The sequence below is a fragment of the Salvelinus fontinalis genome, chromosome 32 (genome assembly GCF_029448725.1).
Source record: "Salvelinus fontinalis isolate EN_2023a chromosome 32, ASM2944872v1, whole genome shotgun sequence".
Taxonomy (NCBI): domain Eukaryota; kingdom Metazoa; phylum Chordata; class Actinopteri; order Salmoniformes; family Salmonidae; genus Salvelinus; species Salvelinus fontinalis.
This window is the reverse complement of record NC_074696.1, coordinates 18,227,821-18,255,512: the sequence shown is the minus strand read 5'-3', so window position 1 is coordinate 18,255,512 and position 27,692 is coordinate 18,227,821. Positions and strand designations below refer to the sequence as shown.

The window sequence follows — 27,692 nt, the reverse complement described above, 5'->3', positions numbered from 1 at the left end:
ATAGATACAGGTGTTAGTGTGGGGTATGTTTCTCCACATAGATACAGGTGTTAGTGTGGGATATGTTTCTCCACATAGATACAGGTGTTAGTGTGGGGTATGTTTCTCCACATAGATACAGGTGTTAGTGTGGGGTATGTTTCTCCACATAGATACAGGTGTTAGTGTGGGATATGTTTCTCCACATAGATACAGGTGTTAGTGTGGGGTATGTTTCTCCACATAGATACAGGTGTTAGTGTGGGGTATGTTTCTCCACATAGATACAGGTGTTAGTGTGGGGTATGCTTCTCCACATAGATACAGGTGTTAGTGTGGGGTATGTTTCTCCACATAGATACAGGTGTTAGTGTGGGGTATGTTTCTCCACATAGATACAGGTGTTAGTGTGGGGTATGTTTCTCCACATAGATACAGGTGTTAGTGTAGGGTATGTTTCTCCACATAGATACAGGTGTTAGTGTGGGATATGTTTCTCCACATAGATACAGGTGTTAGTGTGGGGTATGTTTCTCCACATAGATACAGGTGTTAGTGTGGGATATGTTTCTCCACATAGATACAGGTGTTAGTGTGGGATATGTTTCTCCACATAGATACAGGTGTTAGTGTGGGATATGTTTCTCCACATAGATACAGGTGTTAGTGTGGGGTATGTTTCTCCACATAGATACAGGTGTTAGTGTGGGATATGTTTCTCCACATAGATACAGGTGTTAGTGTGGGGTATGTTTCTCCACATAGATACAGGTGTTAGTGTGGGGTATGTTTCTCCACATAGATACAGGTGTTAGTGTGGGGTATGTTTCTCCACATAGATACAGGTGTTAGTGTGGGGTATGTTTCTCCACATAGATACAGGTGTTAATGTGGGGTATGTTTTCCCCCATAGATACAGGTGTTAGTGTGGGGTATGTTTCTCCACATAGATACAGGTGTTAGTGTGGGGTATGTTTCTCCGCATAGATACAGGTGTTAGTGTTGGGTATGTTTCTCCACATAGATACAGGTGTTAGTGTGGGGTATGTTTCTCCACATAGATACAGGTGTTAGTGTGGGGTATGTTTCTCCACATAGATACAGGTGTTAGTGTGGGGTATGTTTCTCCACATAGATACAGGTGTTAGTGTGGGATATGTTTCTCCACATAGATACAGGTGTTAGTGTGGGGTATGTTTCTCCACATAGATACAGGTGTTAGTGTGGGGTATGTTTCTCCACATAGATACAGGTGTTAGTGTGGGGTATGTTTCTCCAGATAGATACGGGGTGTTAGTGTGGGGTATGTTTCTCCACATAGATACAGGTGTTAGTGTGGGGTATGTTTCTCCACATAGATACAGGTGTTAGTGTGGGGTATGCTTCTCCACATAGATACAGGTGTTAGTGTGGGGTATGTTTCTCCACAGAGATTCAGGGAACATTCAGAATGAGGCAGGCTGGCAAGCAGGAAGCTGACCTGAGAAGTGGTCGGCTGGTCGGTCGCTAGGTGTTGCCAACATGAGGAATTCATTCCGTTGGCCGGGCAGGAAGTGACAGACTCCAGATGACTCCCACGACAACAACATACTTGTTGTCGCCGCGCAGCGCGAAAGTGGAGCCTGGTCCCAGATCTGTTTGTGCCCTCTTGCCAGCTCTGTGACAATGACCAAACAGATCTGGGACCAGGCTCCACTTTTCCTGTCTGACCTTGTCGCCGTACGCTGCGCGGCTCCACAACAAGTAGTGTTGAATTTAATGAGGTCAGTTTGAGTTTGAAAAACTTAAACAAGCATGATTGCACGCATTTCAGTTCAACTATGAGTGTGGGTGGGGAAACCACTTACCGTTTACTCACCACTTTTAGTCATTTTAGGATCCAGATTTTGATTAGAAGCCAGTCAGATGTCTCTTATTCAATGATTCATTGCTTTCTGTTTTCACTTTTTTGAATTCCCCATGACCCTATCTTGAATTTCATGGCCGTGCCAGTAATGATAAGTAATCAATACATTTATCAGTACGTTCCATGTCTCTTGAGACCCAGTACCTCAACAGCTAACGTCGCTCTAGTCCACTACTGTGTGAGAATGGAGGAAAAAATAAAACACTTTAATATGAATTTCTCAGTCATAGCCAAGGATGAATCTCATTGGAAGGTTTTGTCTGACTCCAGTCCTTTATGTTCTCACTGCCAGACAATGTGCTTCCACTCTGGACAGACACTCAGGCAACAACTCAGCTTAGTTTGGAGAGGGAAAAACCCCACACATCATGCAGCAGAGCACATGCAGCCCTCTCTGGGAATGTTTAGATATCTCCTCAACGGAAAAAGGAAAACTTCCCTCTTTCTCTCCTCTCTCTCTCTCCATGCTCCAACTGCAGCGGGAGAAGAGGGCTGTCCCCAAACACACGCACGAGGATATGAATGCACACGCACACACACACACACACACACACACACACACACACACACACACACACACACACACACACACACACACACACACACACACACACACACACACACACACACACACACACACACACACACAGCGGTGGAGAGCACAATGCACAGTGAACGTCTTATTTGGTATTTCCTGTGTAACCTCTACAGCCAGCCAGCCAGGCAGCGCACCCCCTGCACTTCAGGCCCCATCTGTGTTAATTGTTGACGGGCTCTTGGCCACGGTTCAGGTCGAGAAAAGGGGGAATGAATGGGGGGTGAGGGAATGGGGGATTGGGGAGGTTAAGGGCATCTGGATATTAAAGCCCTGCCTGTAACAGCAATGAAGAAAATAAAATTACAGCATATATGAGGAATTTTCCAACTAATGATGTGCGGATGTGGTAGCTATAGCACTGAGGGGAAAGAGGCTGACTGTGCTGTCTTTGTTCGCTGGGAGAGGGCCCCATGCAGCATTCCTGTACACTGTGCATACTTTGGCAACTGTTGCGCTCCATTTTATAACTCTATACAGTTTATGCTGCGGCTGCTCTCTACTGTAAGCTTGTGACTCTAACTCTGAGTCTTCTTTCCTTTCTTGGCCTGCTGTGAGGTATTGTTGTCCTTCTTGGCCTGCTGTGAGGGTATTGTTGTTGTCTTTCTTGGCCTGCTGTGAGGGTATTGTTGTTGTCTTTCTTGGCCTGCTGTGAGGGTATTGTTGTTGTCTTTCTTGGCCTGCTGTGAGGGTATTGTTGTTGTCTTTCTTGGCCTGCTGTGAGGGTATTGTTGTTGTCTTTCTTAGCCTGCTGTGAGGGTATTGTTGTTGTCTTTCTTGGCCTGCTGTGAGGGTATTGTTGTTGTCTTTCTTGGCCTGCTGTGAGGGTATTGTTGTTGTCATTCTTGGCCTGCTGTGAGGGTATTGTTGTTTTCTTTCTTGGCCTGCTGTGAGGGTATTGTTGTTGTCTTTCTTGGCCTGCTGTGAGGGTATTGTTGTTGTCTTTCTTGGCCTGCTGTGAGGGTATTGTTGTTGTCTTTCTTGGCCTACTGTGAGGGTATTGTTGTTGTCTTTCTTGGCCTGCTGTGAGGGTATTGTTGTTGTCTTTCTTGGCCTGCTGTGAGGGTATTGTTGTTGTCTTTCTTGGCCTGCTGTGAGGGTATTGTTGTTGTCTTTCTTGGCCTGCTGTGAGGGTATTGTTGTTGTCTTTCTTGGCCTGCTGTGAGGGTATTGTTGTTGTCTTTCTTGGCCTGCTGTGAGGGTATTGTTGTTGTCTTTCTTGGCCTACTGTGAGGGTATTGTTGTTGTCTTTCTTGGCCTGCTGTGAGGGTATTGTTGTCGTCTTTCTTGGCCTGCGGTGAGGGTATTGTTGTTGTCTTTCTTGGCCTGCGGTGAGGGTATTGTTGTTGTCTTTCTTGGCCTGCTGTGAGGTATTGTTGTCCTTCTTGGCCTGCGGTGAGGGTATTGTTGTTGTCTTTCTTGGCCTGCTGTGGGGGTATTGTTGTCCTTCTTGGCCTGCGGTGAGGGTATTGTTGTTGTCTTTCTTGGCCTGCTGTGAGGTATTGTTGTCCTTCTTGGCCTGCGGTGAGGGTATTGTTGTTGTCTTTCTTGGCCTGCTGTGAGGGTATTGTTGTCGTCTTTCTTGGCCTGCGGTGAGGGTATTGTTGTTGTCTTTCTTGGCCTGCTGTGAGGGTATTGTTGTTGTCTTTCTTGGCCTGCTGTGAGGGTATTGTTGTCGTCTTTCTTGGCCTGCGGTGAGGGTATTGTTGTCGTCTTTCTGGCCTGCTGTGAGGGTATTGTTGTCCTTCTTGGCCTGCGGTGAGGGTATTGTTGTCGTCTTTCTGGCCTGCTGTGAGGTATTGTTGTCCTTCTTGGCCTGCGGTGAGGGTATTGTTGTTGTCTTTCGTGTCAATTTTCTTTTGAAAGAGAAAAGTGACTCTAGTGGTGTCTATAGTGGTGTCTATTGGCTATCTGACTGCTGAGCTTACTTTCTAAACAGGACATGTTTATCATGGTGAAGTGTCTTTCTAAACAGGACATGTTTATCATGGTGAAGTGTCTTTCTAAACAGGACATGTTTATCATGGTGAAGTGTTCAGTAAAAACAGTAAAGTACAGTAAGTACAGTAAAAACAGTAAAGTACAGTAAAAACAGTAAAGTACAGTAAGTACAGTAAAGTACAATAAAGTACAGTAAGTACAGTAAAAACAGTAAAGTACAGTAAAAACAGTAAAGTACAGTAAAAACAGTAAAGTACAGTAAGTACAGTAAAGTACAATAAAGTACAGTAAGTACAGTAAAAACAGTAAAGTACAGTAAAAACAGTAAAGTACAGTAAAAACAGTAAAGTACAGTAAGTACAGTAAAGTACAATAAAGTACAGTAAGTACAGTAAAAACAGTAAAGTACAGTAAGTACAGTAGGGTACAGTAAAGTACAGTAAAAACAGTAAAGTACAGTAAGTACAGTAAAGTACAGTAAGTACAGTAAAGTACAGTAAGTACAGTAAAGTACAGTAAGTACAGTAAAAACAGTAAAGTACAGTAAGTACAGTAGGGTACAGTAAAAACAGTAAAGTACAGTAAAACAGTAAAGTACAATAAGTACAGTAAAGTACAGTAAAAACAGTAAAGTACTGTAAAGTACAGTAAAAACAGTAAAGTACAGTAAGTACAGTAAAGTACAGTAAGTACCGTCTCTACCATGCTTCACCTTAGACGGCTTGCTTTTTTAGCAACAAAACCGACTTGACTATGGGGCAAAACAGACGGGTTGGTTAGACTGTTGACAACATGTCAACTATATTTAGTTTAGAATGTTTATTGAGAACATTAATACATTTGCACAATGAGCACTTGTTGTCTCTCAAATATTGTACGTCGTTAGCTTGCTAGTGAATTTGAGCCATATTAGCATAGACATGATATCAGTCAAAACACCTAAAACACGACATGGTTTTAAGAACAAGAAACAACAACCTGAAACGAGCCACCTACTCAGGAGGTATTCCTGGTCAGGGCCCTAAATTATGCATTATTACATATGACAGTTAGGGTCAGGAGGTATTCCTGGTCAGGGCCCTAAATTATGCATTATTACATATGACAGTTAGGGTCAGGAGGTATTCCTGGTCAGGGCCCTAAATTATGCATTATTACATATGACAGTTAGGGTCAGGAGGTATTCCTGGTCAGGGCCCTAAATTATGCATTATTACATATGACAGTTAGGGTCAGGAGGTATTCCTGGTCAGGGCCCTAAATTATGCATTATTACATATGACAGTTAGGGTCAGGAGGTTTTCCTGGTCAGGGCCCTAATTATTTTCCTGAACACACGACCTGACCAGGCAGGTAAAACTCTTGGCCCTAAACCACTGGAAGGAACCTGCTGTCTCTCTCTCTGTCGCCATTTTGTCCTTAAAAAACATGAGCTGACGCACACCCAGAAAAATGTAGTTTGTGTGGAGGTGTCGAATGAACCATAAACTATCAAAAGAAAGAAAGTCACACACTCCATATACCGTTGAAGTCGGAAGTTAGGTTGGAGTCATTAAAACTCGTTTTTCAACCACTCCACAAATTTATTGTTAACAAACTATAGTTTTGGGAAGTCAGTTAGGACATCTACTTTGTGCATGACACAAGTCATTTTTCCAACAATTATTTACAGTCAGATTATTTCACTGTATCACAATTCCAGTAGGTCAGAAGTTTAAACAGTTTGGAAAAGTCCAGAAAATTATGTCATGGCTTTAGAAGCTTCCGATAGGCTAATTGACATCTTTTGAGTCAATTGGAGGTGTACCTGTGGATGTATTTCAAGGCCTACCTTCAAACTCGGTGCCTCTTTGGGAAAATCATGGGAAAATCAAAAGAAATCAGCCGACCTCAGAAAGAAAATTGTGGACCTCCACAAGTCTGGTTCATCCTTGGGAGCATTTTTCCAAAAGCCTGAAGGTACCACGTTCATCTGTACAAACAATAGTATGCAAGTCTAAACACCATGGGACCATGCAGCCATCATACTTTCTCAGGATGGAGACGCGTTCTGTCTCCTAGAGATGAACGTACTTTGGTGTGAAAAGTGCAAATCAATCCCAGAACAACAGCAAAGGACCTTTTGAAGATGCTGGAGGAAACAGGTACAAAAGTATCTATATCCACAGTAAAACGAGTCCTATATCGACATAACCTGAAAGGCCACTCAGCAGGGAAGAAGCCACTGTTCCAAAACCGCCACAAAAAAGCCAGACTATGGTTTGCAACTGCACATGGGGGCAAAGATCGTACTTTTTGGAGAAATGTCCTCTGGTCTGATGAAACAAAAATAGAACTGTTTGGCCATAATGACCATCGTTATGTTTGGAGCAATAAGGGGGAGGGTTGCAAGCCTAAGAACACCATCCCAACCGTGAAGTACGGGGGTGGCAGCATCATGTTGTGGGGGTGCTTTGCTGCAGGAGGGACTGCTGCACTTCACAAAATAGATGGCATCATGAGGCAGGAAAATGATGTGGATATATTGAAGCAACATCTCAAGACAACGTTCGGGAAGTTAAAGCTTGGTCACAAATGGGTCTTCCAAAATAGACAATGACCTCAAGCATACTTCCAAAGTTGTGGCACAATGGCTTAAGGACAACAAAGTCAAGATATTGGAGTGGCCATCACAAAGCCCTGACCACAATTCTATAGAAAATTTGTGGGCAGAACTGAAAAAGCGTGTGTGCGCAAGGAGGCCTACAAACCTGACTCTGGGCTGAATGGGCCAAAATTCACCCAACTTATTGTGGGAAGCTTGTGGAAGGCTACCTGAAACGTTTGACCCAAGTTAAACAATTTTGTAGGTAATGCTATCAAATTTCTAATTTCGTATATGTAAATTTCTGACCCACTAGGAATGTGATGGGAAAAAAAGCTGAAATAATCATTCTCTATTATTCTGACATTTCACATGCTTAAAATAAAGTGGTGATCCTAACTGACCTAAGACAGGGATTTTTTTACTAGGATTAAATGTCAGGAACTGTCAAAAACGGAGTTTAAATGTATTTGGCTAAGGTGGATGTAATCTTCCGACTTGAACTGTAAGAACTCTAGCTGGCCCTGAGGAAGACGCAGGGATGCCGAGACGTTAGTAAATACCCATTACATTTCTGGGAGTTTAAATATGGAGTGTGCGACTTTCTTTATCGCCATTTTGTCCTTAGCAAAACATTTGGTGGATCTGGTCCTTTTAAAGGTGTCAGTCCATCCGGGGCGGGAGCCCTACATGGTAGAAAAGAATGTGGCCGCGGGCCACATGGTCAAAAGTATTGCACTACATAGGGAATAGGGTGCCATTTGGGACACAGCCTGTGTTGAAGGCAGGGGCCTTTCATCCTGAGATTCCTTTGAGAGAGAGAATGTAAACACGGGCCCCCGGCCAAGCCCATCAGCCAGGCTTACGACTAATCACATTGTGTCTCGATTGTTTTAATTCCACAGGGGATATCAAAGAGAGACGCTGGCTGGGGCAATAGTGGAATAGTGCTGGGTTGGGGTGGGTGGATAGTACTGGCTGAGGGGGGAGAAGGGGGGATGGAGGTAGTTTAAGGCTCTATTAACAGGGCACAATGCCTGCCCAATGATCTCTATAGCTCTCCACACTGGTCCAGTCTTTAACAGTACAGTTGTACTGGACACAGCACTGCGACGGAGAGAGAAAGAGAGAGGGAAAGTGAGGCAGAGGGAAAGAGAGAGGCAGAGGGAAATAGAGAGAGAGGCAGAGGGAGAGAGAGGGAGGCACAGGGAAAGAGATAAAGAAAGAGGCCGAGGGAAAGAACAATAGAGAGGCAGAGTGAGTGAGAGACAGGGAAAGAGAGATAAAGACAGAGGGAAAGAGAGAGGCAGAGGGAAAGAGAGAGAGAATGAGACGGGCAGAGGGAAAGAGAGGCAGAGGGAGAGGGAGAGGCAGAGGGAAACGGAGAGTGAGAGAGAGAAAGGCAACAAAAGAGAGAGCGAGAGGGGCAACACGAGAGGGAGGAAGGCGGATGTGCTCGGCCAGTGGAGCTTGCCTTGGAGGATCTGCTGCATGGCTGCTTTCTGTGCTGCCTGTTCTGCCTGCCTGTGCTGCTTGTCTGCCTGCCTGTGCTGCTTGTATGCCTGCCTGTGCTGCTTGTCTGCCTGCCTGTGCTGCCTGTTCTGCCTGCCTGTCTGCCTGTGCTGCCTGTTTGCCATTTCCTCTCCAGTGTGTAGCAGAGAGCGAGTTGGGCCAGACGGGATGGATGCTCTCAGCAGAAAGGAATGCCCAGAATGTTGTCCTTTAATCTGGAGTCAGCCAGTCAGGCCACGGCTGCTTTATCTGACCGCCTCTGTTCTGTTAGCAGACAAGCAGCAGCTCCACACAAGCAGAGCTAAAGGAGAGGCCTGCATACCTGTCAGTCAGGCTACAGTCCCAGCCCCCTGGCCCTGGCCTGCACAGACATGGGAGAAGAAGAGGAGATGGAGGGTGGGTGGGAAGGAGGCACAGGGGGGAGAAAAATAATAGAGAGAGAGAATGGGGCGGGAGGGGAGACAGTGAGACGGGTGGGGATATACAGTCCTGGCCAAAAGTTTTGAGAATGACACAAATATTAATTATCACAAAGTTTGCTGCTTCAGTGTCTTTAGATATTTTTGTCAGATGTTACTATGGAATTCTGAAGTATATTTACAAGCTTTTCATAAGTGTTAAAGGCTTTTATTGACAATTACATGAAGTTGATGCAAAGAGTCAATATTTGCAGTGTTGACCCTTCTTTTTCAAGACCTCTGCAATCCGCCCTGGCATGCTGTCAATTAACTTCTGGGCCACATCCTGACTGATGGCAGCCCATTCTTGCATAATCAATGCTTAGAGTTTGTTAGAATTTATGGGTTTTTGTTTGTCCACCCACCTCTTGAGGGTTGACCACAAGTTCTCAATGGGATTAAGGTCTGGGGAGTTTACTGGCCATGGACCCAAAATATCGATGTTTTGTTCCTCGAGCCACTTAGTCATCACTTTTGCCTTATGGCAAGGTGCTCCATCATGCTGGAAAAGGCATTGTTCGTCACCAAACTGTTCCTGGATGGTTGGGAGAAGTTGCTCTCGGAGGATGTGTTGGTACCATTCTTTATTCGTGGCTGTTTTCTTAGACAAAATTGTGAGTGAGCCCACTCTCTTGGCTGAGAAGCAACCCCACACATGAATGGTCTCAGGATGCTTTACTGTTGGCCTGACACAGGACTGATGGTAGCGCTCACCTTGTCTTCTCCGGACAAGCTTTTTTCCGGATGCCCCAAACAATCGGAAAGGGGATTCATCAGAGAAAATGACTTTACCCCAGTCCTCAGCAGTCCAATCCCTGTACCTTTTGCAGAATATCAGTCTGTCCCTGATGTTTTTCCTGTAGAGAAGTGGCTTCTTTGCTGCCCTTCAGGACACCAGGCCATCCTCAAAAAGTCTTTGCCTCACTGTGCGTGCGGATGCACTCACACCTGCCTGCTGCCATTCCTGAGCAAGCTCTGTACTGGTGGTACCCCGATCCCGCAGCTGAATCAACTTTAGGAGATGGTTCTGGCGCTTGCTGGACATTCTTGGGCGCCCTGAAGACTTTTTCACACCAATTGAACCGCTCTCATTGAAGTTCTTGATGATCCGATAAATGGTTGATTTAGGAACAATCTTACTGGCAGCAATATCCTTGCCTGTGAAGCCCTTTTTGTGCAAAGCAATGATGACGGCATGCGTTTCCTTCCAGGTAACTATGATTGACAGAGGAAGAACAATGATTCCAAGCACCACCCTCTTTTTGAAACTTCCAGTCTGTTATTCGAATTCAATCAGCATGACAGAGTTATCTCCAGCCTTGTCCTCGTCAACACTCACACCTGTGTTAATGAGAGAATCACTGACCTGATGTCAGCTGGTCCTTTTGTGGAAGGGCTGAAATGCAGTGGAAATGTTTTTTTTTAGATTAAGTTCATTTGCATGGCAAAGAGGGACTTTGCAATGAATTGCAATTCATCTGATCACTCTTCATAACATTCTGGAGTATATGCAAATTGCCATCATACAAAGTGAGGCAGCAGACGTTGTGAAAAGTAATATTTGTGTCATTCAAAACTTTTGGCCACGACTGTAGAAAGAAAGTTAGATTTTTTTTTACAAATTAGATCAGTATGATAACAGCCTTGATTAATAATTTTTCTTAAAAGCGTAATCTGGGATTCAAACAATCAAATCAATCAATCAAATATATTTTATAAAGCCCTTTTTACATCAGCAGTTGTTTCAAAGTACTATACAGAAACCCAGCCTAAAAGACCAAGCAATGCAGATGCAGAAGCACTGTGGCTAGAAGAAACTCCCTAGAAAGTGTAACGGTCCTTCTGTCACGATCGTGTGGCGGATTGACGGACCAAAATGCAGCTTTTGGAAAATAAGCCATCTTCTTTATTAAACACAACACGAAGATGAACACGACACAAAAACTCTATACAAAATAACAAAACAACAAAACGACCGTGAAGCTACAAACGTTGTGCACAAACATAACAGGCTACAAACGTTCTTACATAGACAATTACCCACAACCAATGAGAGCCTATGGCTACCCTAAATAAGGCTCCCAATCAGAGACAACCGAAATCAGCTGTCTCTAATTGGGAACTCATTCAGGTAACCATAGACTCTCCTAGACAACTAAACATACATAGACAACACTAGACACCTGTACTCCACACAAACCCATATATTATACAACAACCCCTATACCATAAAAAACACCCAAAACCAACAAAACAAAAACATTCCCCATGTCACACCCTGACCTAACTAAAATAATAAAGAAAACAAAGAATACTAAGGCCAGTGTAACAGTCCTGACCTATTTATGTTAGTTTTTATGTGTTTATGGTCAGGGCATGTGTTTTGGGTGGGCAGTCTATGTTACCTGTTTCTATGTTGGTTTCGGTTTGCCTGGTATGGCTCTTGATTAGAGGCAGGTGGTTTGCATTTTCCTCTAATCAAGAGTCATATTTAGGTAGGGCATTATCACTGTGTGTTTGTGGGTGATTGTCTCCTGTGATGTCTTCGTGTCGTTATCGATGTTATTCACTTTCGGAGCTGTTTGGCTGTTCGTTATGTTTCGATGTCCGTTCCTGTTCGTGAGTTTACGTTTGTCTATGTAAGTTTATGTTCAGGTTGCGTCAACATCGTTTTGTTATTTTGTAAGTTTTGAAAGTGTTTTGTTTTGTTTAGTCTACGTCGTATTTGTAATAAAAATGGCTTATTTCCCTGACTCCGCATTTTGGTCCGAAGATCCTTCTCTCCTCACCTCATCTGAGGATGAGGAGAGCGACAGCTATTACAGAATCACCCACCAACAAAATGTGACCAAGCGGTATGGGAAAAATCGACGGAGCAATAAGGACTTTTGGACTTGGGAGGAGATTTTGGACGGTAGAGGACCTTGGGCTCAACCAGGGGAATATCGCCGTCCAAAGGAGGAATTGGAAGCAGCGAAGGCGGAGCGGCGCTGGTATGAGGAGGCAGCTAGGAGACGTGGATGGAAGCCGGAGATTCAAGCTCGTAACCGGAATTATGAGGGGACACGTCTTGCACGGAAGCCCGAAAAGCCCGTGAGTAACTCCCAAAAATTTCTTGGGGGGGGGCTAAAGGGTAGTGGGCCTAGGGCAGGTAGGAGACCTGCGCCCACTTCCCAGGCTAACCGTGGAGAGCGGGAGTACGGGCAGACACCGTGTTACGCAGTAGAGCGCACGGTGTCTCCTGTACGTGTGCATAGCCCAGTGCGGGTTATTCCACCTCCCCGCACTGGTAGGGCTAGATTGGGCATTGAGCCAGGTGTCATGAGGCCAGCTCAACGCGTCTGGTCTCCAGTGCGTCTCCTCGGGCCGGCATACATGGCACCTGCCTTACGCAGGGTTTCCCCGGTTCGCCTACACAGCCCGGTGCGGGTTATTCCACCTCCCCGTACTGGGCGGGCGACCGGGAGCATTCAACCAGGTAAGGTTGGGCAGGCTCAATGCTCAAGAGAGCCAGTACGCCTGCACGGTCCGGTATTTCCGGCGCCACCTCCCCGCCCCAGCCTAGTACCTACAGTGCCTACATTACGCACTAGGCTACCAGTGCATTTCCAGAGCCCTGTTCCTCCTCCACGCACTCTCCCTGTAGTGCGTGCATCTAGCCCGGTGCCTCCAGTTCCGGCCCCACGCACTAAACTACCAGTGCGTCTCCAGAGCCCTGTACACACTATATATTCTCCCCCTACTAATCCTGATGTGCTTGTCCTCAGCCCGGCGTCACCAGTGCCGGTACCACGCATCAGGGGTAGAGTAGGCTTTGAGGATACAGTGTGCCCTGTCCCTGCTCCCCGCACTAGTAGGAAGGTGCTTATCATTAGCACGGTGCCTCCAGTTCCGGCACCACGCACCAGGTCTACAGTGCGCCATATCCGGCCAGAGCCATCCGTCTCACCAGCGCCATCTGAGCCATCCGTCTCCCCAGCGCCATCTGAGCCATCCGTCTCCCCAGCGCCATCTGAGCCATCCGTCTCCCCAGCGCCATCTGAGCAATCCGTCTCCCCAGCGCCATCTGAGCCATCCGTCTCCCCAGCGCCATCTGAGCCATCCGTCTCCCCAGCGCCATCTGAGTCATCCGTCTGCCAGGAGCCTGCAAAGCCGCCCGTCTGCCATGAGCCTGCAAAGCCGCCCGTCTGCCATGAGCCTACAGAGCCATCCGCCAGACAGGAGCCGCTAGAGCCGTCAGCCAGACAGGAGCCGCTAGAGCCGCCCGCCAGACAGGATCTGCCAGAGCCGCCAACCAGACAGGATCTGCCAGAGCCGCCAACCAGACAGGATCTGCCAGAGCCGCTAACCAGACAGGATCTGCCAGAGCCGCCAACCAGACAGGATCTGCCAGAGCCGCCAATCAGACAGGATCTGCCAGAGCCACCAGCGAGCCATGAGCAGCCAGAGCCGTCAGTGAGCCATGAGCAGCCAGAGCCGTCAGTGAGCCATGAGCAGCCAGAGCCGCCAGAGAGCCATGAGCAGCCAGAGCCGCCAGAGAGCCATGAGCAGCCAGAGCCGTCAGAGAGCCATGAGCAGCCAGAGCCGTCAGAGAGCCATGAGCAGCCAGAGCCGTCAGAGAGCCATGAGCAGCCAGAGCCGTCAGAGAGCCATGAGCGTCGAGAGCCGTCAGCCTGCCATGAGCGTCGAGAGCCGTCAGCCTGCCATGAGCGTAGAGAGCCGTCAGTCTGCCATGAGCGTCGAGAGCCGTCAGCCTGCATGGACCTGCCAGAGCCGTCCAAACAGGACCTGCCAGAGTCCTTCAGCCGGGATCTGCCCCTTGTCCCGGTGCTGCCCCTTGTCCCGGTGCTGCCCCTTGTCCCGGTGCTGCCCCTTGTCCCGGTGCTGCCCCTTGTCCCGGTGCTGCCTCTTGTCCCGGTGCTGCCCCTTGTCCCGGTGCTGCCCCTTATCCCGGTGATGGTCCTTATCCTGGTGCTGCCCCTTGTTGTTGTGCTGCCCCTTGTCCCGGTGCTACCCCTTGTCCCGGTGCTGCCCCTTGTTCCGGTGCTAGCTGTTTATTTAGGGGAAGGTAATGTTTGGGTGGTCAGTGGAAGGGGTAGAAAGAAGAGGGGAGTGACTATGGTGGTACGGGGACAGCGTCCTGAACCGGAACCACCACCGTGGTCAACTGCCCACCCGGACCCCCCCCTGGACTTTGTGCTGGTGCGCCCGGCGTTCGCACCTTGGGGGGGGGGGTACTGTAACAGTCCTGACCTATTTATGTTAGTTTTTATGTGTTTATGGTCAGGGCATGTGTTTTGGGTGGGCAGTCTATGTTACCTGTTTCTATGTTGGTTTCGGTTTGCCTGGTATGGCTCTTGATTAGAGGCAGGTGGTTTGCATTTTCCTCTAATCAAGAGTCATATTTAGGTAGGGCATTATCACTGTGTGTTTGTGGGTGATTGTCTCCTGTGATGTCTTCGTGTCGTTATCGATGTTATTCACTTTCGGAGCTGTTTGGCTGTTCGTTATGTTTCGATGTCCGTTCCTGTTCGTGAGTTTACGTTTGTCTATGTAAGTTTATGTTCAGGTTGCGTCAACATCGTTTTGTTATTTTGTAAGTTTTGAAAGTGTTTTGTTTTGTTTAGTCTACGTCGTATTTGTAATAAAAATGGCTTATTTCCCTGACTCCGCATTTTGGTCCGAAGATCCTTCTCTCCTCACCTCATCTGAGGATGAGGAGAGCGACAGCTATTACAGCCAGGGCGTGACACCTGACCTGTTTTATGTTGTTTTGGTATGTGTTTATGGTCAGGGCGTGTGTTTTGGGTGGGCAGTCTATGTTTTGTATTTCTAGGTTGGTTTTTGTGTTCGGCCTGGTATGATTCTCAATTAGAGACAGGTGTGTATCGTTTGTCTCTAATTGAGAGTCATACTAAGGCAGCCAGGGTTTCACTGGGGTTTTGTGGGTGTTTGTTCCTGTGTCCACACATGGACGGTTGAAGGTTAGTCACGTTTGTTGTTTTGTAGTTTTGTAGTGTCTTGTTTGCTGTTTTCATTAAAAGATGGCTTATTTCCCTCAATCCGCATCTTGGTCCTATCCATGCTCCTCCTCGTCTAAGGGGGAGAACAACAATGACTACCTTTACAGAAACACCCACCATAACAGGACCAAGCGGATTGAGGAGAGAGAAAAGGAACTAAGGCACTGGACACAGGAGGAATGGTCTTGGGAGATCATGGACGGAAAGGGACCCTGGGGAAGGGTTGGAGAGAATCGCCGCTCTCGGGAGGAGAGGAAGGCAGCCACAGCCCAGGAGTGCTGGTATGAGGAGGCAGCACGTATGAGAGGCTGGAAGCCCGAGAGGCTCACCCAAAAATTTCTTGGGGGGGGGGGGGGGGGCTAAAGGGGAGTGTGGCGAAGCCGGGTTGGATACCTGAGCCAACTCCCCGGGCTTGCCGTGGAGTAAGAGGGCGTCGTACTGGTCAGACACCGTGTTATGCGGTAAAGCGCACGGTGTCCCCAGTACGCGTGCTTAGCCCAGTGCGGGCTATTCCACCTTGCCGCACTGGGAGGGCTAGGTTGGGCATCGAGCCGAGTGCCATGAAGCCGGCCCAACGTATCTGGTCTCCAGTACGTCTCCTCGGGCCGGCGTACATGGCACCAGCCTTACAGGTGGTGTCCCCGGTTCGCCTGCATAGGCCAGTGCGGGCTATTCCACCTCGCCGCACTGGCAGGGCTACGGGGACCATTCAACCTGGTAGGGTTGGGGAGGCTCGGTGCTCAAGAGCACGTGTCCTCCTTCACGGTCCGGTATATCCGGCGCCACCTTCCCACCCCAGCTCAGTACCACCAGTGCCTACACCACGCACCAGGCTTCCAGTGCATCTCCAGAGCCCTGTTCCTCTTCCACGCACTCTCCCTATGGTGCGTATCTCCAGCCCGGTACCTCCAGTTCCGGTACCACGCACCAGGCCTAGAGTGCGCCACGAGAGTCCAGTGTGCCCAGTTCCTGTTCCCCGCACTCGCCCTGAGGTGCGTGCCCTCAGCCCGGTACCTCCAGTTCCGGTACCACGCACCAGGCCTATAGTGCGTCTCAGCCGGCCAGAGTCTGCCGTCTGCAAAGCGCCAGAGCCGTCCTGTCATGACCTGCCAGAGCCGTCCTGCCATGACCTGCCAGAGCCGTCCTGCCATGACCTGCCAGAGCCGTCCTGCCATGACCTGCCAGAGCCGTCCTGCCATGACCTGCCAGAGCCGTCCTGCCATGACCTGCCAGAGCCGTCCTGCCATGACCTGCCAGAGCCGTCCTGCCATGACCTGCCAGAGCCGTCCTGCCAGGACCTGCCAGAGCCGTCCAGCCAGGACCTGCCAGAGCCGTCCAGCCAGGACCTGCCGGAGTCCCTCAGCCAGGACCTGCCGGAGTCCCTCAGCCAGGACCTGCCGGAGTCCCTCAGCCAGGACCTGCCGGAGTCCCTCAGCCAGGACCTGCCGGAGTCCCTCAGCCAGGACCTGCCGGAGTCCCTCAGCCAGGACCTGCCGGAGTCCCTCAGCCAGGACCTGCCGGAGTCCCTCAGCCAGGACCTGCCGGAGTCCCTCAGCCAGGACCTGCCGCCCCTTGTCCCGGTGCCGCCCCTTGTCCCGGTGCTGGTCCTTGTCCCGGTGCCGCCCCTTGTCCCGGTGCTGCCCCTTGTCCCGGTGCTGCCCCTTGTCCCGGTGCTGCCCCTTGTCCCGGTGCCGCCCCTTGTCCCGGTGCCGCCCCTTGTCCCGGTGCTGCCCCTTGTCCCGGTGCTGCCCCTTGTCCCGGTGCTGCCCCTTGTCCCGGTGCTGCCCCTTGTCCCGGTGCTGGCCGCTCATTTAGGGGACGTTAGTTTTAGGGTGGTCATTGGGAGGGGAAGACAGAAGCGGGGAGTGACTATGGTGGTGTGGGGACAGCGTCCAGAGCCGGAGCCACCACCGTGGTCAACTGCCCACCCAGACCCTCCCCTGGACTTTGTGCTGGTGCGCCCGGCGTTCGCACCTTGAGGGGGGGGTTCTGTAACGGTCCTGACCTGTTTTATGTTGTTTTGGTATGTGTTTATGGTCAGGGCGTGTGTTTTGGGTGGGCAGTCTATGTTTTGTATTTCTAGGTTGGTTTTTGTGTTCGGCCTGGTATGATTCTCAATTAGAGACAGGTGTGTATCGTTTGTCTCTAATTGAGAGTCATACTAAGGCAGCCAGGGTTTCACTGGGGTTTTGTGGGTGTTTGTTCCTGTGTCCACACATGGACGGTTGAAGGTTAGTCACGTTTGTTGTTTTGTAGTTTTGTAGTGTCTTGTTTGCTGTTTTCATTAAAAGATGGCTTATTTCCCTCAATCCGCATCTTGGTCCTATCCATGCTCCTCCTCGTCTAAGGGGGAGAACAACAATGACTACCTTTACAGAAAGCCAGAAACCTAGGAAGAAACCTAGAGAGGAACCAGGCTCTGAGGGGTGGCCAGTCCTCTTCTGGCTGTGCCGGGTGCAGGTTATAAGAGTACATGGCCATTAAGGCCAGATCGTTCTTGAAGATGTTCAAACGTTCATAGATGACCAGCAGGGTCAAATAATAATCACTGGTTATAGAGGGTGCAACAATTCAATACCTCAGGAATAAATGTCAGTTGGCTTTTCATAGCCAAGCATTCAGAGGTCGAGACGGCAAGTCCGGGAGAGAGGGAGAGAAAGAGTAGGTCCGAGACAAAGTAGCACATCCGGTGAAACAAGTCAGGGTTCCATAACCGCAGACACAACGGCAGAACTGGATCCTGAGGCATGGTTCTGGGGCTCCTAGAGAGAGAGACTGAGGAGAATTAGAGGGAACATGACTAAGATCACACAGTAACCAGATAGGACAGGAGAATTTAAGATCACACAGTAACCAGATAGGACAGGAGAATTTAAGATCACACAGTAACAAGATATGATAGACTGACCATAACCCCCCCGGCACATACGATATTGCAGCAGAGATACGGGAGACTGAAACAGGGGGGTTCGGGGGACAACCAAGCTTTCACCCTGCCTCTTTTTGGGGATATATATACCATTCATTTAAAAGTCCAAAAAGTGATGTATCAATCCCAAATTGCCCCTTTAAGTTGTACATGTTGAATTGGACATTCCTTTTTCCACAATCAGAAGTCTTCATGTCTTGATTGAGTTACTGTTTAACTGCTCTGTTATTTCACAGAGTATATCCTGATTTATAGAGAGATGCCGATCGATGTGTTTTATGGAGAGAGAGAGTGAATTGTCTGTGTGCAGACAGAGACATAGGACAGAGGTGTATATGCTTCCTTGGAATACAGAGAGACGTACTGTATGTGTTTTACAGTCACATAAGGATTATATAAAGAGATGTGTAGATATTTTATAGAGAGAGGAGAAACAAAGGACGCGTGCACTTCAACGGGTCATCTTTAGCAGTAGTGACGCCTGACGTTTTCTGGGTCTGCATAAAGGCCATGAGGCTTGGAAAGGGAAAGTGTTTATGAATCACTTCCACTTGGTACATGCAGCATATTATTTCTGCAGGAATGCCAAATGATTGCCCTTTAACCATTATAAAGTATGCATAGTTGTCAAATAGAACGAAAGGAATACTCTGCTGTATCCTGAATGGCACCCTATTCCTTATGTAGTGCACTACTTTTGACCAGGGCCCATAGGGGACACAAACACTTGACTTGCGTGATGAATAACCTTAGCTGAGACCTGAAGACTTGAGTTTGCTCCCTGGGCTAGTACCTAGGCCCTAGGCGTTCGCTCCGCAGGCCAATGCAGTCTTGTGGTGCTCAGGGGTCAGGGTTCAAGCCCAGCCAGTCACACTCCTTTGACGATCATTGCTGTACCTGGTGTATGTATGCCACACCAAACACATGATGATCTGGGACCAGGAAATGGCTCTCTAAAGGCACAAATCATTACTGTGTGTTGCAGCAAGTCTTCTCCGGGCCAGTTCTACATGGTAACAACACTTACTGCAATGCACTTCCTGCTGTGTCTGTCTGTGGCCTAGCCTTCGAATAACAGCGGATATACGTACTTAAACACTCACATCAGTTAGCATTGACTATGTGGTTCTTCCTAGAAGTCTGCTGCTAGCTGCTTTGTGGTGTTTGAAATAGATGTCACCTGCAGAAACAGCAGGCATCTGTCTTTCCCTTTGAGAAACATAACCCCAGGAAAGAGCCTCATTGGGTTTGATATCGTACACATGCCTTTATCCATGTTTTATCAGAGTGATCTATGTCTCTAATTGTGGTGGTATGTTCTGTCATTTCATTTTGAGACCTTTTTTGGTCTGAAATATGAAAGCTCGCATCAACACTCAATTCAGTTGTATACAATGTGGTTATGACGTAGAGCTGTGGCAAGAGAGAGATTGATATATGTGATAAGAAAAAAAACATGAAATGAAATCACATTCATTGTCATGCAGAAGATGATCCTGCCAATTGGGCAGTGCAACCACCATTTCATTCATGGTTTTTCTCAACTCCCCCTCACTACTCAAAAATCTTCACTGGCCTGCCTGAGTTATGTGCATTTCATCTCAGGTCACGTGACAAGAGCTAACCAACACTGTTCTCTGCTTCGACTTCCTCTCCATTTCCACTAAACCGGGGAGAATGATCTGAAATAGTGCCCCCAGAAATAGCATCTGACCATTCTATCAGTTCACATGAAGAACATGATGACTTTTTTTAATGCACATAATCAACCTCTTCACACACCAACACCAGTGAACTCTGTCTCTATTCACACACCAACACCAGTGAACCCTGTCTCTCTTCACACACCAACACCAGTGAACTCTGTCTCTTCACAGACCAACACCAGTGAACTCTGTCTCTATTCACACACCAACACCAGTGAACTCTGTCTCTCTTCACACACCAACACCAGTGAACCCTGTCTCTCTTCACACACCAACACCAGTGAACTCTGTCTCTATTCACACACCAACACCAGTGAACTCTGTCTCTCTTCACACACCAACACCAGTGAACTCTGTCTCTCTTCACACACCAACACCAGTGAACTATGTCTCTCTTCAAACACCAACACCAGTGAACTCTCTCTCTCTTCACACACCAACACCAGTGAACCCTGTCTCTCTTCACACACCAACACCAGTGAACTATGTCTCTCTTCAAACACCAACAACAGTGAACTCTCTCTCTTCACACACCAACACCAGTGAACTCTGTCTCTCTTCACACACCAACACCAGTGAACTATGTCTCTCTTCAAACACCAACAACAGTGAACTCTCTCTCTTCACACACCAACACCAGTGAACTCTGTCTCTCTTCAAACACCAACAACAGTGAACTCTCTCTCTTCACACACCAACACCAGTGAACTCTGTCTCTCTTCACACACCAACACCAGTGAACTCTGTCTCTCTTCACACACCAACACCAGTGAACTCTGTCTCTCTTCACACACCAACACCAGTGAACTCTGTCTCTCTTCAAACACCAACAACAGTGAACTCTCTCTCTTCACACACCAACACCAGTGAACTCTGTCTCTCTTCACACACCAACACCAGTGAACTATGTCTCTCTTCAAACACCAACAACAGTGAACTCTCTCTCTTCACACACCAACACCAGTGAACTCTGTCTCTCTTCACACACCAACACCAGTGAACTCTGTCTCTCTTCAAACACCAACAACAGTGAACTCTCTCTCTTCACACACCAACACCAGTGAACTCTGTCTCTCTTCAAACACCAACAACAGTGAACTCTCTCTCTTCACACACCAACACCAGTGAACTCTGTCTCTCTTCAAACACCAACAACAGTGAACTCTCTCTCTTCACACACCAATACCAGTGAACTATGTCTCTCTTCAAACACCAACACCAGTGAACTCTGTCTCTCTTCACACACCAACACCAGTGAACTCTGTCTCTCTTCACACACCAACACCAGTGAACTCTGTCTCTCTTCACACACCAACACCAGTGAACTCTGTCTCTCTTCACACACCAACACCAGTGAACTATGTCTCTCTTCAAACACCAACACCAGTGAACTCTCTCTCTCTTCACACACCAACACCAGTGAACCCTGTCTCTCTTCACACACCAACACCAGTGAACTATGTCTCTCTTCAAACACCAACAACAGTGAACTCTCTCTCTTCACACACCAACACCAGTGAACTCTGTCTCTCTTCACACACCAACACCAGTGAACTATGTCTCTCTTCAAACACCAACAACAGTGAACTCTCTCTCTTCACACACCAACACCAGTGAACTCTGTCTCTCTTCAAACACCAACAACAGTGAACTCTCTCTCTTCACACACCAACACCAGTGAACTCTGTCTCTCTTCACACACCAACACCAGTGAACTCTGTCTCTCTTCACACACCAACACCAGTGAACTCTGTCTCTCTTCACACACCAACACCAGTGAACTCTGTCTCTCTTCAAACACCAACAACAGTGAACTCTCTCTCTTCACACACCAACACCAGTGAACTCTGTCTCTCTTCACACACCAACACCAGTGAACTATGTCTCTCTTCAAACACCAACAACAGTGAACTCTCTCTCTTCACACACCAACACCAGTGAACTCTGTCTCTCTTCACACACCAACACCAGTGAACTCTGTCTCTCTTCAAACACCAACAACAGTGAACTCTCTCTCTTCACACACCAACACCAGTGAACTCTGTCTCTCTTCAAACACCAACAACAGTGAACTCTCTCTCTTCACACACCAACACCAGTGAACTCTGTCTCTCTTCAAACACCAACAACAGTGAACTCTCTCTCTTCACACACCAATACCAGTGAACTATGTCTCTCTTCAAACACCAACACCAGTGAACTCTGTCTCTCTTCACACACCAACACCAGTGAACTCTGTCTCTCTTCACACACCAACACCAGTGAACTCTGTCTCTCTTCACACACCAACACCAGTGAACTCTGTCTCTCTTCAAACACCAACAACAGTGAACTCTGTCTCTTTACACACCAACACCAGTGAACTCTGTCTCTCTTCACACACCAACACCAGTGAACTCTGTCTCTTCACACATCAACACCAGTGAACTATGTCTCTCTTCACACACCAACACCAGTGAACTCTGTCTCTCTTCACACACCAACACCAGTGACCTCCTTCTCATCACACACCAACACAAATGAACTGTCTCTCTTCACAGACCAACACCAGTGAACTCTCTCTCTTCACACACCAACACCAGTGAACTCTGTCTCTCTTTTCAAACACCAACAACAGTGAACTCTCTCTCTTCACACACCAACACCAGTGAACCCTGTCTCTCTTCACACACCAACACCAGTGAACTCTGTCTCCTCTATTCACACACCAACACCAGTGAACTCTGTCTCTCTTCAAACACCAACAACAGTGAACTCTCTCTCTTCAAACACCAACAACAGTGAACTCTCTCTCTCTTCACACATCAACACCAGTGAACTCTCTCTCTCTTCAAACACCACCACCAGTGAACTCTCTCTCTCTTCACACATCAACACCAGTGAACTCTGTCTCTCTGCAAACACCAACACCAGTGAACTCTCTCTCTCTTCACACATCAACACCAGTGAACTCTCTCTCTCTTCACACATCAACACCAGTGAACTCTCTCTCTCTTCACACACCAACACCAGTGAACTCTGTCTCTCTTCAAACACAAACAACAGTGAACTCTCTCTCTTCAAACACCAACAACAGTGAACTCTCTCTCTTCACACACCAACACCAGTGAACTCTGTCTCTCTTCACAGACCAACACCAGTGAACTCTTTCAGTCTTCACTCACCAACACCAGTGAACGATCTCTCTTCACACACCAATACCAGTGAACTCTGTCTCTTCACACACCAATACCAGTGAACTCTGTCTCTTCACACACCAACACCAGTGAACTCCGTCTCTCTTCACAGACCAACACCAGTGACCTCTGTCTCATCACACACCAACACCAGTGACCTCTGTCTCATCACACACCAACACCAGTGAACCCTGTCTCTCTTCACACACCAACACCAGTGAACTCTGTCTCTCTTCAAACACCAACAACAGTGAACTCTCTCTCTTCACACACCAATACCAGTGAACTATGTCTCTCTTCAAACACCAACACCAGTGAACTCTGTCTCTCTTCACACACCAACACCAGTGAACTCTCTCTCTTCACAGACCAACACCAGTGAACTCTGTCTCTTCACACACCAATACCAGTGAACTCTGTCTCTCTTCACACACCAACACCAGTGAACTCTGTCTCTCTTCACACACCAACACCAGTGAACTCTGTCTCTCTTCACACACCAATACCAGTGAACTCTGTCTCTCTTCACACACCAACACCAGTGAACTCTGTCTCTCTTCACACACCAACACCAATGAACTCTGTCTTCCAAATACCTAATGCTAGTCTGGTAGATAACCGAATAACTAAGAGCTATGTAGGATTTTCACTCAGACTAGGAGCCAGATAAGTCTATAAACCAGAAATAATCTACCAAACCTGAGTGACCATATTATTTGACCCAATTATCTGAAGTGACGTTCATCGTCCCAGAGGTACAGTCCACATTAGCAAGGCCAAAGTTGAACATACAACCTCGTAGTAACTGGTGTACCAAACCGCGGGGCAAGCTCAGCTGTTCAGCATTGTTCAGAGTTCATCATTCTCATTGTGTTGGACAAACATTCAAGTCATTTGGGTACTAATCCCAAGGACCCCATTTCTGCCTTTGCTTACAAACATTGGTCTTTGCTGACACTTCGATAATCAGAGAGAGAGAGCAGCGGCTGCCGGGGCCTCGGGCCAAATGACCGCCGTAGGAAAAACTGGAGAAGGGAAAGCACCTGGAAGCAGTCCACGTTCTGGTGAGGGGTCACTGAGTTTTGTCTGGAGGCTTTCCCTACTGTAGCTGTTAACAATGCTGCTTTTCCTGTGGGCTAACAGTCAGTCGACACAGCTCCCAGCAGAGTACAAGCACAGGGTTAGTAATTGGGAGACGTGTGGGGAGCAGCTCTGGCACAAAATGGCTGCCTGCCTGCTTATTTCCTAGTTGGTTGCTACTACATAGTAGAGCAAGTAGTGCAAGAGGTATTCCACACTTCCTCCCAAAGCACTGAAAAGCACTTTCAAACCTGATGTCTGTGGGGGGGAACGCAATATAAATACAGTTTAGTAACATTATTCTAAGAGCCAAGAGTTGTACTGGGGTTTGTTTGAGTATGACAGCTGCCTGGTAAAGTTGTGTTAATCCTGTGAAAGCAGATGATCTAGACACACACACACACACACACACACACACACACACACACACACACACACACACACACACACACACACACACACACACACACACACACAGAGGGACCAGTACTGAGTTTCCTGATGGCTCACTATGGAAACACTGTGTGATCTGGGCATACCAAAACAGGAGCGCTCCCAGAGACCTGTCCTGCCAGATATGATTTCATACCTTATGTAACCCCGAGACAGGGACACAGAAACGTTAGCCCTTCTGTGTGTGTGTGTGTGTGTGTGTGTGTGTGTGTGTGTGTGTGTGTGTGTGTGTGCGTGCGTGCGTGCGTGCGTGCGTGCGTGCGTGTGTGTGTGAGAGAGAGAGAGAGAGCCAGCTTACAAACGGTGTGTGCGTGTAACTGTGTGTGTGCGTGCGTGCGTGTGAGAGAGAGAGAGAGCCTACTAACAGTGTGTGCGTGTAACTGTGTGTGTGTGTGCGTGCGTGTGAGAGAGAGAGAGAGCCAGCCTACTAACAGTGTGTGCGTGTACGTGTCTGTGGCGTTCTCAGGTAAAACACTTAGAGAGAGAGGACTGTGAGGGTGAAAGGAGGAATGTGTCTCAGGTATTAGGAGTGCTCTAGTCTCAGCCTCTCTTTCTCTCCTCCTTTACTCCTCTCTTCCTCTCTTTCTCTCCTCCTTTACTCCTCAACTCCTCTCTTCCTCTCTTTCTCTCCTCCTTTACTCCTCTCATCCTCTTTTTCTCTCCTCCTTTACTCCTCTCCTCCTTTCTTTACTCCTCTCTTCCTCTCTTTCTCTCCTCCTTTACTCCTCTCATCCTCTTTTTCTCTCCTCCTTTACTCCTCTCCTCCTTTCTTTACTCCTCTCCTCCTCTTTTTCTCTCCTCCTTTACTCCTCTCCTCCTCTTTTTCTCCCCTCCTTTACTCCTCTCCTCCTCTCTTTCTCTCCTCCTTTACTCCTCTCCTCCTCTTTTTCTCTCCTCCTTTACTCCTCTCCTCCTCTCTTTCTCTCCTCCTTTACTCCTCTCCTCCTCTTTTTCTCTCCTCCTTTACTCCTCTTTCTCTCTCCTCCTTTACTCCTCTCCTTCTCTCTTTCTCTCCTCCTTTACTCCTCTCCTCCTCTCTTTCTCTCCTCCTTTACTCCTCAACTCCTCTCTTTCTCTCCTCCTTTACTCCTCAACTCCTTTCTTTCTCCTCCTTTAATCCTCAACTCCTCTCTTTCTCTCCTCCTTTACTCCTCTCTTCCTCTCTTTCTCTCCTCCTTTACTCCTCTCCTCCTTTACTCCTCTCCTCCTCTTTTTCTCTTCTTCTTTACTCCTCTCCTCCTCTCTTTCTCTCCTTCTTTACTCCTCTCCTCCTCTTTTTCTCTCCTTCTTTACTCCTCTCCTCCTCTATTTCTCTCCTCCTTTATTCCTCTCCTCCTCTTTCTCTCCTCCTTTACTCCTCTCTTCCTCTCTTTCTCTCCTTCTTTACTCCTCTCCTCCTCTTTGTCTCTCCTCCTTTACTCCTCAACTCCTTTCTTTCTCTCCTCTTTTACTCCTTTCTTTCTCTCCTCCTTTACTCCTCTCCTCCTCAACTCCTCTCTTTCTCTCCTCCTTTAATCCTCAACTCCTCTCTTTCTTTACTCCTCTCCTCCTCTTTGTCTCTCCTCCTTTACTCCTCAACTCCTTTCTTTCTCTCCTCCTTTGCTCCTCTACTCCTCAACTCTTCTCTTTCTCTCCTCCTTTAATCCTCAACTCCTCTCTTTCTTTACTCCTCTTCTCCTCTTTGTCTCTCCTCCTTTACTCCTCAACTCCTCTCTTTCTCTCCTCCTTTACTCCTCTCCTCCTCTTTCTCTCCTCCTTTACTCCTCTCCTCCTCTCTTTCTCTCCTCCTTTACTCCTCTCCTCCTCCTTCTCTCTTCCTTTACTCCTCTCCTCCTCTTTGTCTCTCCTCCTTTACTCCTCAACTCCTTTCTTTCTCTCCTCCTTTACTCCTCTTCCTCTCTTTCTCTCCTCCTTTACTCCTCTCTTCCTCTCTTTCTCTCCTCCTTTACTCCTCTCTTCCTCTCTTTCTCTCCTCCTTTACTCCTCAACTCCTCTCCTCTCTTCCTCTCCAACTCATTATCAGGAAGGTGTTCATAATGTTTGGTATACTCAGTGTGTTGATTGTGTGTGTGTGTAGGTGGTGACGTTGTGGTACAGAGCCCCAGAGGTGTTGCTCCAGTCCAGCTATGCCACCCCAGTTGACCTGTGGAGTGTGGGCTGTATCTTCGCTGAAATGTTCAGGAGAAGGTGAGTGGTCCTGGTACACGCACGCACACACACACACTGGGAGACACTGCATATTGACACCAGATAACTAGCTGACACTATCGTTATACCACTGTGTGACACATCAGAACAGCAGTCCAACTGTCCTCCTCATACCACTTTTAAAACAGAGTCCAGCTGTCACACTGTCCTCCTCATACCACTTCTAAAACAGTCCAGCTGTCACGCTGTCCTCCTCATACCACTTTTAAAACAGCGTCCAGCTGTCACACTGTCCTCCTCATACCACTTTTAAAACAGAGTCCAGCTGTCACACTGTCCTCCTCATACCACTTTTAAAACAGAGTCCAGCTGTCACACTGTCCTCCTCATACCACTTTTAAAACAGAGTCCAGCTGTCACACTGTCCTCCTCATACCACTTTTAAAACAGAGTCCAGCTGTCACACTGTCCTCCTCATACCACTTCTAAAACAGTCCAGCTGTCACGCTGTCCTCCTCATACCACTTTTAAAACAGAGTCCAGCTGTCACACTGTCCTCCTCATACCACTTTTAAAACAGAGTCCAGCTGTCACACTGTCCTCCTCATACCACTTTTAAAACAGAGTCCAGCTGTCACACTGTCCTCCTCATACCACTTTTAAAACAGAGTCCAGCTGTCACACTGTCCTCCTCATACCACTTTTAAAACAGAGTCCAGCTGTCACACTGTCCTCCTCATACCACTTTTAAAACAGAGTCCAGCTGTCACGCTGTCCTCCTCATACCACTTTTAAAACAGAGTCCAGCTGTCACACTGTCCTCCTCATACCACTTTTAAAACAGTCCAGCTGTCACACTGTCCTCCTCATACCACTTTTAAAACAGAGTCCAGCTGTCACACTGTCCTCCTCATACCACTTTTAAAACAGAGTCCAGCTGTCACACTGTCCTCCTCATACCACTTTTAAAACAGAGTCCAGCTGTCACACTGTCCTCCTCATACCACTTTTAAAACAGAGTCCAGCTGTCACGCTGTCCTCCTCATACCACTTTTAAAACAGTCCAGCTGTCACGCTGTCCTGCTCATACCACTTTTAAAACAGAGTCCAGCTGTCACACTGTCCTCCTCATACCACTTTTAAAACAGAGTCCAGCTGTCACACTGTCCTCCTCATACCACTTTTAAAACAGAGTCCAGCTG

At 47.8% G+C, this 27,692-nt stretch overlaps 1 protein-coding gene across 1 annotated transcript in view; it reads left to right on the top strand.

The window, feature by feature from the left end:
- The window catches only part of LOC129830828 (cyclin-dependent kinase 6-like), a 74,545-nt gene that overhangs the window by 21,660 nt on the left and 25,193 nt on the right, over positions 1-27,692 (top strand). The window contains exon 5 of the mRNA XM_055893590.1: positions 26,420-26,529. Within this exon, the coding sequence (XP_055749565.1) occupies positions 26,420-26,529 (110 nt within the window). The remainder of the gene's footprint in view (positions 1-26,419; positions 26,530-27,692) is intronic.